Source organism: Ochotona princeps, chromosome 3 (assembly GCF_030435755.1).
Source record: "Ochotona princeps isolate mOchPri1 chromosome 3, mOchPri1.hap1, whole genome shotgun sequence".
Taxonomy (NCBI): Eukaryota; Metazoa; Chordata; class Mammalia; order Lagomorpha; family Ochotonidae; genus Ochotona; species Ochotona princeps.
The window spans coordinates 70,448,208-70,460,704 of NC_080834.1; the positions used below are offsets into that span (position 1 = coordinate 70,448,208).

At 33.8% G+C, this 12,497-nt stretch overlaps 1 protein-coding gene across 1 annotated transcript; it reads left to right on the top strand.

Moving 5' to 3' along the window:
• Nucleotides 1-9,138: 9,138 nt before the first annotated feature.
• Nucleotides 9,139-10,038, top strand: LOC131479821 (cleavage and polyadenylation specificity factor subunit 5-like). The gene has a single exon (XM_058661279.1). It carries the CDS (start codon nucleotides 9,276-9,278, stop codon nucleotides 9,957-9,959), a length of 684 nt encoding a protein of 227 aa, XP_058517262.1. The 5' UTR covers nucleotides 9,139-9,275; the 3' UTR covers nucleotides 9,960-10,038.
• Nucleotides 10,039-12,497: the final 2,459 nt, after the last annotated feature.

The window sequence follows — 12,497 nt, forward strand, 5'->3', positions numbered from 1 at the left end:
ACTTCAAATCAGGAAGATACAATGTTTAAATGTAGATTCAACAATGTTTTTATAATAAACAAAACTCTATAGTTGTAATTGCAAATAATTTCAGAGAATTATGATAGGATAATAAAATTATTAAAATATGTTATCACAATAACTCAGCAATTTATAGCATTTTAGACAGTATATCAAAGTTTCAGACTTTTATTCTTTCATGCCTCAAGAACTACAATGGAGGGAGGGCAGTGGTGAGAGCTGTGAGTTCAACAAACCATAGATTGACCCAGCCTAGAGCACACAGAACTGAAATAGATGGTCAGAAAAACATACTTGATTTAATGATCAAGAAATGGAAAATGCTTTTAGGTTAAAAACAAAAACAGAAGAAAAAGGAGGCAAAGCAGAAGAGGGTGGGAACACACACCTTACAAGGAGCTGATCAAGAGTAAAAACGAGTTAAACCATATTGACCAGTTCTTGCCAGTGTTTTACAAAATGGGGTCAAAAGAGGTAGGGAAAATGATTCCTTTTATATTTAGGAATGGGGAACTGAGATCAGGCACCAGAATTTATTGAAAATTTTCAGCATTTCCCTACTTTCCGATATTTGAGATGAAGGAGACAGGTTAGTGTACACATCTGGTACTGGTTAGGCAATCTGGGTAGGGCTTAGAGGCCTAAATAGAGAGAATTCTCCTCCGACATGAATGTTGCAAGGAGACTGGAAAAGAGACAAACAGGAGAAAATCAAGGTGAATGAGGTGAATTAATGTGGCGAACCTCTGTGTATACAATATTGAAAGAAACTTTGGTTACTACAAAACAGACATAACCAAAAATGTGAGACTAGGCAATGAGAATCCCAAAAGGCAATACAGGACTCACTGCTGCTCTCCTTTGCTTCTTCCTGGAGATCATATGGGTGTGGTTATGGGTGTCACCATACTCTTCTGTTTGTTTCTGGGATTGGCACTTTATCATCTTAGCCTTTATGTTATAGGGATGTCGAAGCCCGTTCAATAAAGCGAGATGCGCATAGCAAGGAAACGTAGATTTTATTGAGAATTAGACTCCTGCTTGCCACGAGTGGTCAAATGGAGCAGTTTGTCCAGATCTGAGTATTGGGAATGTATAAAACAACTGAATATCAATTGACCAATTCTTTTATGTAATTTCAATGCATTAAGGATCAGATTTTTTGATTGTTTTCTATCTCTTGTGTAGTAGTTGTGATTCCTGATCAATACACATGTTATCATACTGACCACTGGAAGATATGCTAATTGTGAAATTTTGTGTTTAGGTTATATCTACCTGATCAGTTGATAAGACCCGAGACATGTGACTTTGTGAGGTGTTCTGCTGATTGCAGAGCCTGGTTTGATTGGACTATGTATAGGACACAATGTATTACTTACCTTTTAATCTTTTCATTTCCATGGGACAATGTATTTTGTCTAATCATTCAATGTCAGATTTTATACAAATACATGGTTCCTTATTCCCACAAGGGCCCCTTCCTAACTTTCTATTAGCCATTATAACTCCTCCCAATGGGGACATTTGCAAAGATCGTATGTGCAGACTTGATATACATTTGCAAATGGAAGTGTGTTCCCTTGCAGGACTCTTTGGAATTTTTGCTGAAGTAAAGTTCTGTTAAACTCCCAGAAAGTATCTGGGACCAATGTGACTAATTAATGTGGAAGAAATATTGGAACTTGCAGTCATCTCAGTAGCCAAGAATGACTCAAAGCAGAACAACAAGTTGATATATTGAAGCCTGAAAACTTATTTTGAATGATGTAACTTATAAAAACATAATGTCAAACACTACATTGTGAGCCCAGGAATAGTAATGCTTTAGTCTCTGATTCAGGGCAGAAAAATGTGAAAGACAGAGATTCACTAGAAATCAGAGGAATATGAATTGTGAAAAAAAGGAGTTGGCCCAAAACAAAATATACCAGTAAAAAACACAGTGACACATTTGTAATAAGGGTATTTTTTATGGACAAAAATAGAAGATAATAGTATAAATGTGAATTTTAATAGAGGCAAGGTATATAAAAATGATTGATTCTGTTTTTGTTTTGTTTTGTTTTGTTTTCATTTGGAGATTTGTCAACCATATTAGGATTTGGGAAAATAAAGACGAATATGTACGGGTTCTATTGTTACAGACCATCTACATCTATGATTTTTTAAAAAGTTAACAAATACGCAAAACCTTGTTTTACAATCCATTTATTCTGAATTCCATCAACCAAGCCATAGCCTGAAAACTTTGCAACATGGTTGTGTTTTAAACCAGGTAGCAAAGGTAGTATCATTCACCTTACAATTGTAAATGTTTTTCCATCAGGAAGCACCCAAGAAGGTATCTGAAATGCTAGAACACAGTGTTTTGATAAATTATTAGACAGAGTTGGCGGAATCCATGACATCTCTTACAGTCTTCATCCACTGATACTTGGGTTCCATTCCCTAAGTTCCAGGAGTCAGAACCACAAGCAATAACTCATTAAAAGTATCATTTTCAGCTTATGGATTTCATTCACATGAATATAATAATTAGTTTTATCTGTATTTAGTAAATAAAATACTAGTGAAAACTCTTGCAATTTTGCATGTTTCAAAACAATGAGGTTTGTTCAGCCACATTGTATAATTTCTTTATTTGCTTTCTTGGCCAATACAAAAATTGCAGAACTGGAAGAGTTTACTCATCTTGGAATATTTTAATAGCAACAAAAAGGAAGTATATTTTAATATTTTATCAGTGTAGATCAGAGTGCATTCCTATCTGCGTATCACGTATGGGAGTCATTATCTGCCATACTACATGTTTTGTTATCCTCCTACTTTCTATAGATGAGCAGGACGAGGGGACAGAAATACTCTAAATTATTAAGAAAGTACTTTTCCCACACAGCACCTCACACTTGAATAGTTCAATGAAGAGCAATTTTGAGGTATTTGAGCTATCAAAATGTACCTAATGTTACTTTACATAGATTTTATTTAGTCAGCAAAGCTTTGGTTTTCTAAAGTATTTTCTGTAGTTTTGCCAAGGGTTTGCTTTGTATTTTCCTATTACTTAGTTTTTTTCCTAAAAACTTTAGTTATAGTTTGGACCAAGCTCCTTGAAGCCGAATGCCCTAGAACTGACCATTACATTTAAAACGAAACACACACACACACACACACACATCTCATACCACTTAGTTTATAATTTTCATTTTTATAGAAAGAGATAGATACAAAGAGAAAGATAAAGATTATTTCTGATTTGCCTAATTCAAAATTAGCAGAAAGTTACATATAAAATTTAAAATTGGGATAACAGGCAAAATTAGTAAGTATCAGAAATTTCTTATATATATGTAATATTTTTGAAATAACTATTTTGTGTCAGTTGATTATTTAAATAAGAAAAAAGTTGCTCTGCATGGCTGAATGTATTATCTCATAATGAACATTATGAAATATTATTTGATAATTCTGTTTGTTTTTAAAAGTGAAGCTGTTGAGCGACAAAATGAAATTTATACCTCTAACGCTTTCATATTTTTATGTCTGCTTAAGGGAAAGAAAAGATAAATGGAAAGTTCTGAATGTCTTTCAATAGTTAGAATGAAAACAAAATTTAAAACAATCTGAAAAACAATAAAAGGAGTAAGAACAACAACATAATTTTCAGAATATCTCTTAAGAGAATACTTAATGAATACATGGAGTGAAAAATAAAACAGCCTCTGTTCTGGTAGAGTTTTTATTTGTTTTTCTGATTTATATTCCAAACACTGAAAAGATACCCAAGAAAACATAAACAATATACATGTATAGCCTCTAGTCTGGATGGACTGACTCTATAATATCATATCCTTTAAAGAGTTTGCTGAGCCCCTAAAAGTTCACAGCAGAAATAGTCCTATTTTATGAATGCTAAAAATAACTCTTACACATAATGAGTGCTACTAATTGTAGAATTTAGTTTTTGTGTTTGTTTGAATCAAGATTGCTTTTATATTGTTGTTGTTTAGAAATGCAAAATAACAAATTAAAAATGACTTCAGTTCCTTTCTACTAAATAATAAATGGCATTGATTTTGCTTTATAGTGTGTATGTTATTTTAATCAATTTTGTGGTGACAATTCTATTGATTGATAAGATTGATCATACTTATCATCAGAGCTACTTCAATTCAGGTCATTTTGAATTACATTTTGGTAAGTAAGAAACTTCGTGTCAGAGACAAAGATTATAAAAGCAGAAAACAACCAAATTCACATACGTGGGATATTGCATAACGGATGCAAAGTGTTATAGAAAGCAGTCGTGATAGCTCACAGTGCATGTTTACATTAGTATTACAGGAAAGGATGTACTCACACAATCATCAAAGATGAAGAAATATTCATATGGTTCCACAGTGCCCTATCTTAACTTGAAGAGTATTTGTTCATTACAAGCCCATGGAAAATACACAAAGAAATATTTATTTCAGCCATGCAGTATATTTTGACAGATTTCATTCTTCATTGTTCATATGTATGAATCTGGCCAGGTAACCAATTAAACAAGTTATAATCTATTAATCTGTAAGTAGGTGTAAGATTCTTGAAGAACAACTTACATTTATAAAGCATATTAACAAGGAAGCTGTTGGCCATTCTCATCGCTACGTTGATAAAAACTCAGTATTAGCCTTTAAGTTATTCTTTTTTTATTATTTATTATTTTTAATTCATTAATTACATTGTATTATGTGACACAGTTTCATAGGTACATGGGTTCTCCCCACCCCTCCCCAAACCCTCCCACCATGGTGGATTCCTCCACCTTGTTGCATAACCACAGCTCAAGTTCAGTTGAGATTCCCCCATTGCAAGCGTATACCAAACCTAGAGTCCAGCATCTTATTGTCCAGTCAAGTTCAACGGCTTCTTAGGTATACCCTTTCTGGTCTGAAGACAGAGCCAGCAGAGTATCATCCCAGTCAATTGAAAGTTCCAACATATCATCAGCAAAAATTTACATCATTATGGAATTAATTGACATAGTAATGAGTAACCAATATGTTAAAAGTAAATGCGAGTTCCTAGCCACCATCTGTGACCACCTCACTTACATTTCAATTTTAGTTTATACACAACATATAACATTCATAACATATCATGTTATTCTTAAAAATAAACAAAAATCAGCTTCCTGATACAGCTGAAAAAAAAAAACCCTATAAGATAGGTACAGAATGAGATGCTTGCACATTTTCCTGAGATGTCCAGATTGAGAGTATTTGGAACGACCTGAAAAATGCTATTTAAAAAGGTTATGTCTAATATTACTTTAAGCATTCTTAGTGCCTTACATAAAAATTAAACGCACAAATTAAACAAACAGTCCTATGTCTAACATATAAATGTTGTAAAACTTTGAAATTTTTCTGTTCGACAAGATAATAGCGAAATTCTTATTCAATTTAATTTGGTTGAAAACTAAATATTTTGATAAAATAATGCAGACAATTATAACTACCTATTTTACTGGATTAAGGTATACCTAGACAGATGATGAAATATCTCTGGTTTGTTGAGTAGAACCAAAAGCAGATGCTTGAAAGATTGAAAATTCTCACTCTTATAGAACTGGACATATTTGTATATCAAATGATGGAAGATAAATTTAGACTGAAAGATTTGAGGAGAGATATACTCAGATTTTCAGATATGAAGCAATTTAATTCCAAATAATTAAAGAGAAATATAAGTAAAGTTCAGTTTTGCTGGTTTATCTTCCAAATGCCAGCAGTGACCATGATGAAAGCCAGAAGCCAATAAATCCACTCCTATCTATTGTACAGAGGGCAGGTACTCAATTATTTCAGAAATCAACCCTTTTTAGAATCTGCGGAGTCAGGTATCACATATTTACTAAAGTATAAATATAATGTTCATTATACATTACCAAATCTAATATTAACTGTTTTGTAAATAAGCACTAATAATACATAACATTTAACAATGTTAAGTTTGAAATGTTTAATAAAATTGCACAGAATTACAGAATTAAATACGCATATTATAATAATTTTATTGTTTGTATGCGAGGTGTGTAAATGGAGTAATTTAGAACTGGTAAATTCTAAACATTTAGAAATGGTAAATTATACTTTATATTACTAACCATAAAGTCATTTAGAAATAATTACAGTGTCATATCCAGCTTTCAAAGAGAACAGCAATGATAAAAAGCCACAAAATATCTGTAGAAGTATAAGAAAGGATATAAATATAAACATAAAAAGGTGAATTGAGGTAGAAATTTGGAGCAACAAATAGGACACTAGATAAGAATCCTACAACCAGATCTGGCAATGCCATGCTGTTAGTTAAGGAATGCAGGCTGGAATCCCAGCTACCCGCTTCCAAACCAGCTCTCTGCTACAGTTCCTTGGAACAAGCAGATGATGGTTTGGGAATGTGAGTCCCTGTTGTACAAGACTTAGACCGTCATGAAATTCTTGGCTCCTGATGTCTGGATTCTGGCTTTAGCATCCAAAGCCTTGGGTGTTGCATTCATTTTATGGAGTGAACTAAAAGATGCAATATATCCCTGTCTCTCTTTCAAAATAAGTGAGTAAATAAATCATCAAAATAAAGAAGAAAAATGTATACATTGTGAGAAAACTTGGTTTTGATATCAACTTCCATCTCTTAGATTCCAGTTTTATTGTTTTTCTGTTTCTAATAGCAGTTCTGTGAGGTTGTGGTAATGGATCAAATAACTGGTCATTGCAGCTTTGAGAAGAAAACTATCCAAACCAAAATAAGACAGAACACCAAAAGGCAGGTCACAGATGTTAAAGAAACCTGGAAAAGACAGAAGAAAGTTTAATAGCTACAGTAGCAATGAAATAATCATACAAAATAGATGCTAAAGGGTGAAAGTAGTCGTAGATATGAAAAATACCATTTTCCAAACTTAGCTATATGGCTTTTCAAGAAATCTAAATCAATTTCAATGTTGCCCCACTGTTAATACAGGCTTCAATACATTAAAAAAATGTACAAGCATATATAAAAAGAAAAGTTCAGAATAATAGTGATTTTTTAAAAAATGTGTTTGAAAGGCAAAATTACAAAGTGAAAGGCAGGCAAAAGGATATTTCAAACCTTGCTTCAAACTCCAGATATCCATATCAGCAAGGGCTGAGCACAGCTGAAGGCAGGGATCTGCTATTCCAACCAGGCTTCCCATGTCGGTGCTAGAGTCCTAAGTTATTTGCGATATCCTCTGCTGCTTTTCCAAACACACAAATTAGGGAGTTAGAATGGAAGCAATGCAGCCATACCCAGCATTCTGCATCGCAAGTGACCACTTCAGCCATGGCACCACGTTCCAGCCTGAAATTACTTAGTCCAATAATTGTGGAAGCCAAAATATCAATGAAGATATTGGAAATTGGAACAAAATTGTAGATGCAACTTACTAGATGTAGAAAAAGAACCCTATGTCACAAAGTTACAGACTATATTTTCCAAATTTCAACTAATTTTGTTTATTTGAGATAATACACAGTATGTGCTTCAACAGCAATAAACTGTATATCAAGAACAATTTGCATATGCTAGAAAAGTCAAAACATACTTTTCAATTTCCTAAGATCAAAAAAAAAAATCTAATGGGAATTTTCAGCATGTAGAATGTGATTTTTTGATTCAAGTGTGTAGAAAAACATACAAGAATAATACTCCTATCCAAATAAACAATAGCTAGTAAGATTACAAACTCAGGAGCCCAACAAAGATCAGGTTAACAAAGTACATGGAATTCTAAAGAAAACAAGACAGCTTTCTCCAGTTAAAGACCAGGTACAAAAACCTCTTTCTCCATAACAGAGTTCAAGAGAAAGGAGACTAGAGTCCTAACGGCGCAGGGTTTGCTGAGACCCAACACACAAGGCTTCACCAACCTTTTGCTACTCCTTTTGACACTGCAGGGAGATGGCAGTGAAGATACTGTGCAGCATGCATCTTTACTCCTGAATAAAAGATGGACTCCCAATGATAGGGTGTTAGATATTATGCCATTATCTGTATCTACAAGCTCATATTTAAAGAGCAGAATGATGGGTTTGTGGCTGTTGTTGAAGGACTATCCTATTGTAATAAAAAATCAGCAGGAGAGGGAGAATGGAGAAGGCAGAAAGGGAAATGTATGACCCTATGGAACTGTAGCATGAAAAATAAAAACTAAAAAAGAAAAAAAAAATAAAACAAAAACAGAAAAGACAAACTCAGACTCTGGCACAAAGAATTCAAGCTCTGCTATTTTCCTGGATGTCTGTTTTAAAGAAAATCAGCTTATTCCTCTAGAAAGGTCTGAAGATCTACTGGACTCTGAAAAAAATGGTTAACAAGGGTGTATGCTATTCTAGTAGGTTCAGAAATTACTTCCCCACCAGCATGCTTGTCTAAGATCACTAATTTACACAGCGAAGATTGTTATCACCCTGGGCTAGTTTGGCATCAATAGGGTGTTTCTGAATGTAAGCAGGGAGGCTGATAATAGCTTTTTGGTATAATCTCTTTAGATACACCCTGGATCATATGTCAGGCTGAAGGAGAACATAGACAGTAGCCTTAATCTTGTTTTTTTTTTCTCAAATGCTAAACATTTAAATGACAGAGAACTAAACATAAAAGCTAAAATGAGAGAATTTTAGAATAATCTCAGGTGACAGAATCTTGGAGATGTTGAATTAGGCAAGCAATTTTAGATAATAAGAAAATGCATGAAGCACAGCACAGCAACCAAAATGAGTTTATGGCTTCATAAGAATAATCCTCATCCCTAATATGAAACTATTAAGAGAATGGAGAAAAAAATTAAGAAACTGTAAAAAAAACATTGCAAAACACACTGAAGAAAGGACTTGCAATGTTATAAAATAATAATAAAACTATTAAATATGTAACAGCAATAAAGGTAGGGATTTGATGGAGTTCCATTAAAGGGACACCTGAATGGCAAACAAGCACCTCAAAGATACTTAGTATTTTTCATTATTAAGAAAACTAAAATGAAAACAATTGTCTGTTGCTACATGGTTGCTAAAATAACTCAAATTAAAAAGATTGCTTTTTTGCTCTCATGTTAATGGCGGGCGGCGGCTACTGAGCGTGTCCCAGATAACCGCTGCCCGCACCAGGGGAATAAAAACTCCAACAGCACCCTTTGGCCTCACCGCTTCTGCTCACCATCCGTGCCAGAGTTCGCTAGCATGTCTGTGGTACCGCCCAATCGCTCGCAGACCGGCTGGCCCCGAGGGGTCAACCAGTTCGGCAAGAAGTACATCCAGCAGACCAAGCCCCTCACCCTGGAGCGCACCATCAACCTTTACCCACTTACCAATTACACTTTTGGGACCAAAGAGCCTCTCTATGAGAAGGACAGTTCCGTCGCAGCCAGATTTCAGCGCATGAGGGAAGAATTCGATAAGATTGGAATGAGGAGGACTGTGGAAGGGGTTCTGATTGTACACGAGCACCGACTACCACACGTGCTACTGCTGCAGCTGGGAACAACTTTCTTCAAATTGCCTGGTGGTGAACTTAATCCAGGAGAAGATGAAGTTGAAGGACTAAAACGCTTAATGACAGAGATACTAGGCCGTCAAGATGGAGTCCTGCAAGACTGGGTCATTGATGACTGCATTGGTAACTGGTGGAGAACGAATTTTGAACCTCCGCAGTACCCATATATTCCTGCACATATTACAAAGCCTAAGGAGCATAAGAAGTTGTTTCTGGTTCAACTTCAAGAGAAAGCCTTGTTTGCAGTCCCTAAAAATTACAAGCTGGTAGCTGCACCTTTGTTTGAATTGTATGACAATGCACCAGGATATGGACCCATCATTTCTAGTTTTCCTCAACTGTTGAGCAGGTTCAATTTTATATACAACTGAATTAGCACAGTGGAAAAGTGGAAGAAGCCGTCTCTGTGAGCACAGCTGGACACGGTGTAGAAGAATAAATGTGATAGAAGAGGTTTTTGGTTTTATCCTTTTCCCATCCCCTAAGTTGTCTCTTAACTTTCTATTTGAATAGTAAAGTTAATATGAAGAACTAGGTAGTGATGTAAACAGAAGTAATAATGCTTATTAACTTTTGGTTCTATTCAGTTTTCCCTTTTTGTACAACATTAAAGCAAATGAACGTCTATTTGTATTTTTTTAAAATTTCTCATTAAAATTCTAAAAATATTAAAAAAAAAAAGATTGACAATGTGAATGCTGAAGAGCAGCGAAGTAGATGAAACTTTCAGACACCTTTCATGTGAATGCAAAGTCGAATAACCTCTTTGCAACACTTTTTAAAAAGCTAAATATTAAGGAGGGCGCAAAATACCTGGAAATTGAAGTACATAAAAATGATCATTGTTATGAACTGTCTGAAGGAGGCCCACATTGTTTCCTTTAAACGAAAGAGACATTTTGCTTCTAAATATTTACTGAAATATTGAAATGATGTTTCAATGAAATAAAAGCATGTGTGCATGTTTTGCACTAATATTTGTTTTATTAATAACCTATTACATGTTTCCAAACTGAAAATAAGTGAATAGAATGAAAGCTGCACAATTTCTGTTAAGTGCAGTACTGTACACAAGTCAAATGATCGTACTCCAGCACAAATAAATACCCTGGGCAAAAGAAAACAGAAAAAAACTACATAGCATTTGAGTTTCTTTATATAAACTTCTGTAAAAGGGAATGAGGAAGAAAAGTCAGAACAAGAAGTGTCAGTGGATAATGGTGTGGGGGAGTGAGACAGAGGCTAACATTCAATACAGTGAATCATTGTGCTGGTGTGGGGATACTTTACATCCGAACTGCGACACTTATGTAACTGAGTATTGAAAAATGTATTGGATTACATAGTTTAAATGGATGAGCTTTACTGAACGTATATTCAAAAACTTCAATTAAACTGACATAAAAATTTTGTTGGTTTTACTTGATGTAACCATATAAGTGGCATAACACTGGCATTTTTTTCTATCACTCTATTATTTTGTTAACAACTCTGATTTTGACACAAACGTATTGAAGACAAAAAATAATATATGTATAAATATATATTAAGATGGATGTATGACAGTATCTAGAAAAAACAGCTGCTTTAGAAAATTCATGTATTAGAGGATAACTAAGGAGCTAACCAACTATCTCAAAGCACTTAAACATAATTCAAATAAAATACAAGAAAATAATGAAGAAGCGAACAATTATCTGTAAAAAGATTTAAAATTGTGTAGCTCTTGGAGCAGACTAATCAAAGTGGAAACCTCATATTGGATTAAACAAAAGAGAAAAGTATGGAGAGAAGTACCATTCAACAGAATAACAGATAAAGTCAACACTATGTATACCATAGTGTTGAAATAATATGAATGCTCTATAGTAATATAATTTTATGTTTTATCAACTTACTACTCATTGAAATAAAATTCATCAATTTTGAGTCTTTGGGTAATTTTGTTCAACCATGTTAGAATTTCTACCACAATCAATACATACAATATAAGCACAATATACTCAAAAGCTTCTAGTTCTTCATATCTATCTCATTATAACATATCCTGCTATACATCACCACCAATCTGCTTTTTGTTAGGATGTTCTGTTTCTAAAATTTCTTGTAAATGAACTCACACAGAATTCACTTGTACTTGACTTATTTCACATAGCACTATTTTTTAGTTGATCTACATTTATGCATATTAATACTTAATTTCTGCTGTTTCAACTTTTGTGGGATAATTTCACTACTCATCACTTTAGTTGGTTTCAGTATAGGGGTACTGTGAATATTGCTGCAAAAATGTATGTATCCATGATAGTGTTGCATTGTTTTTGACTGTAGTTATCTTTAGCATTTCAGTTTTGCTGGAATGTATTAGGGTTCATTCTCAATTTTAAAAGAATCTTTTCTTCATCAGGCATTGCACGAAGAGTTCACATTTTTTTTTCCAAAAGGCAAGAAATCTTGATGACTTAACAAATGGCATTCTGCATTTCCTTAAGTGAGCAGCATAAAACCCTAATTTAACATCCTCTCATCAAATGAGAAACGTAATGAGTCCCTGACTTGGAAGGATGTTTAGAGAATTTATAACGCAACATTGTATGTCAAAATTTCTCTGTACCTTCAGCAAAAATTGCAATTGAAATACTGTGAATTATTTTCACATTTTATGTTGTTTTAGCTTTTATATCATTTTATTCACATTTTATATTCATCTGTTTCTGTACTGGTTTGATTAAGATAACTTTAACAGAACTTGGAAAAATAAATGATTTGGTCTTTCTAATGCCATAGAACTGCTCTAATGATTCTGAAAGCAAGAAAAAAAGTACATCCCAAAGCATCTTCAATAAATTTCCAGCAATATGGATTTACATTTGAAGTAATATTGCAAACTTTAAAAAAGTATTTCAACA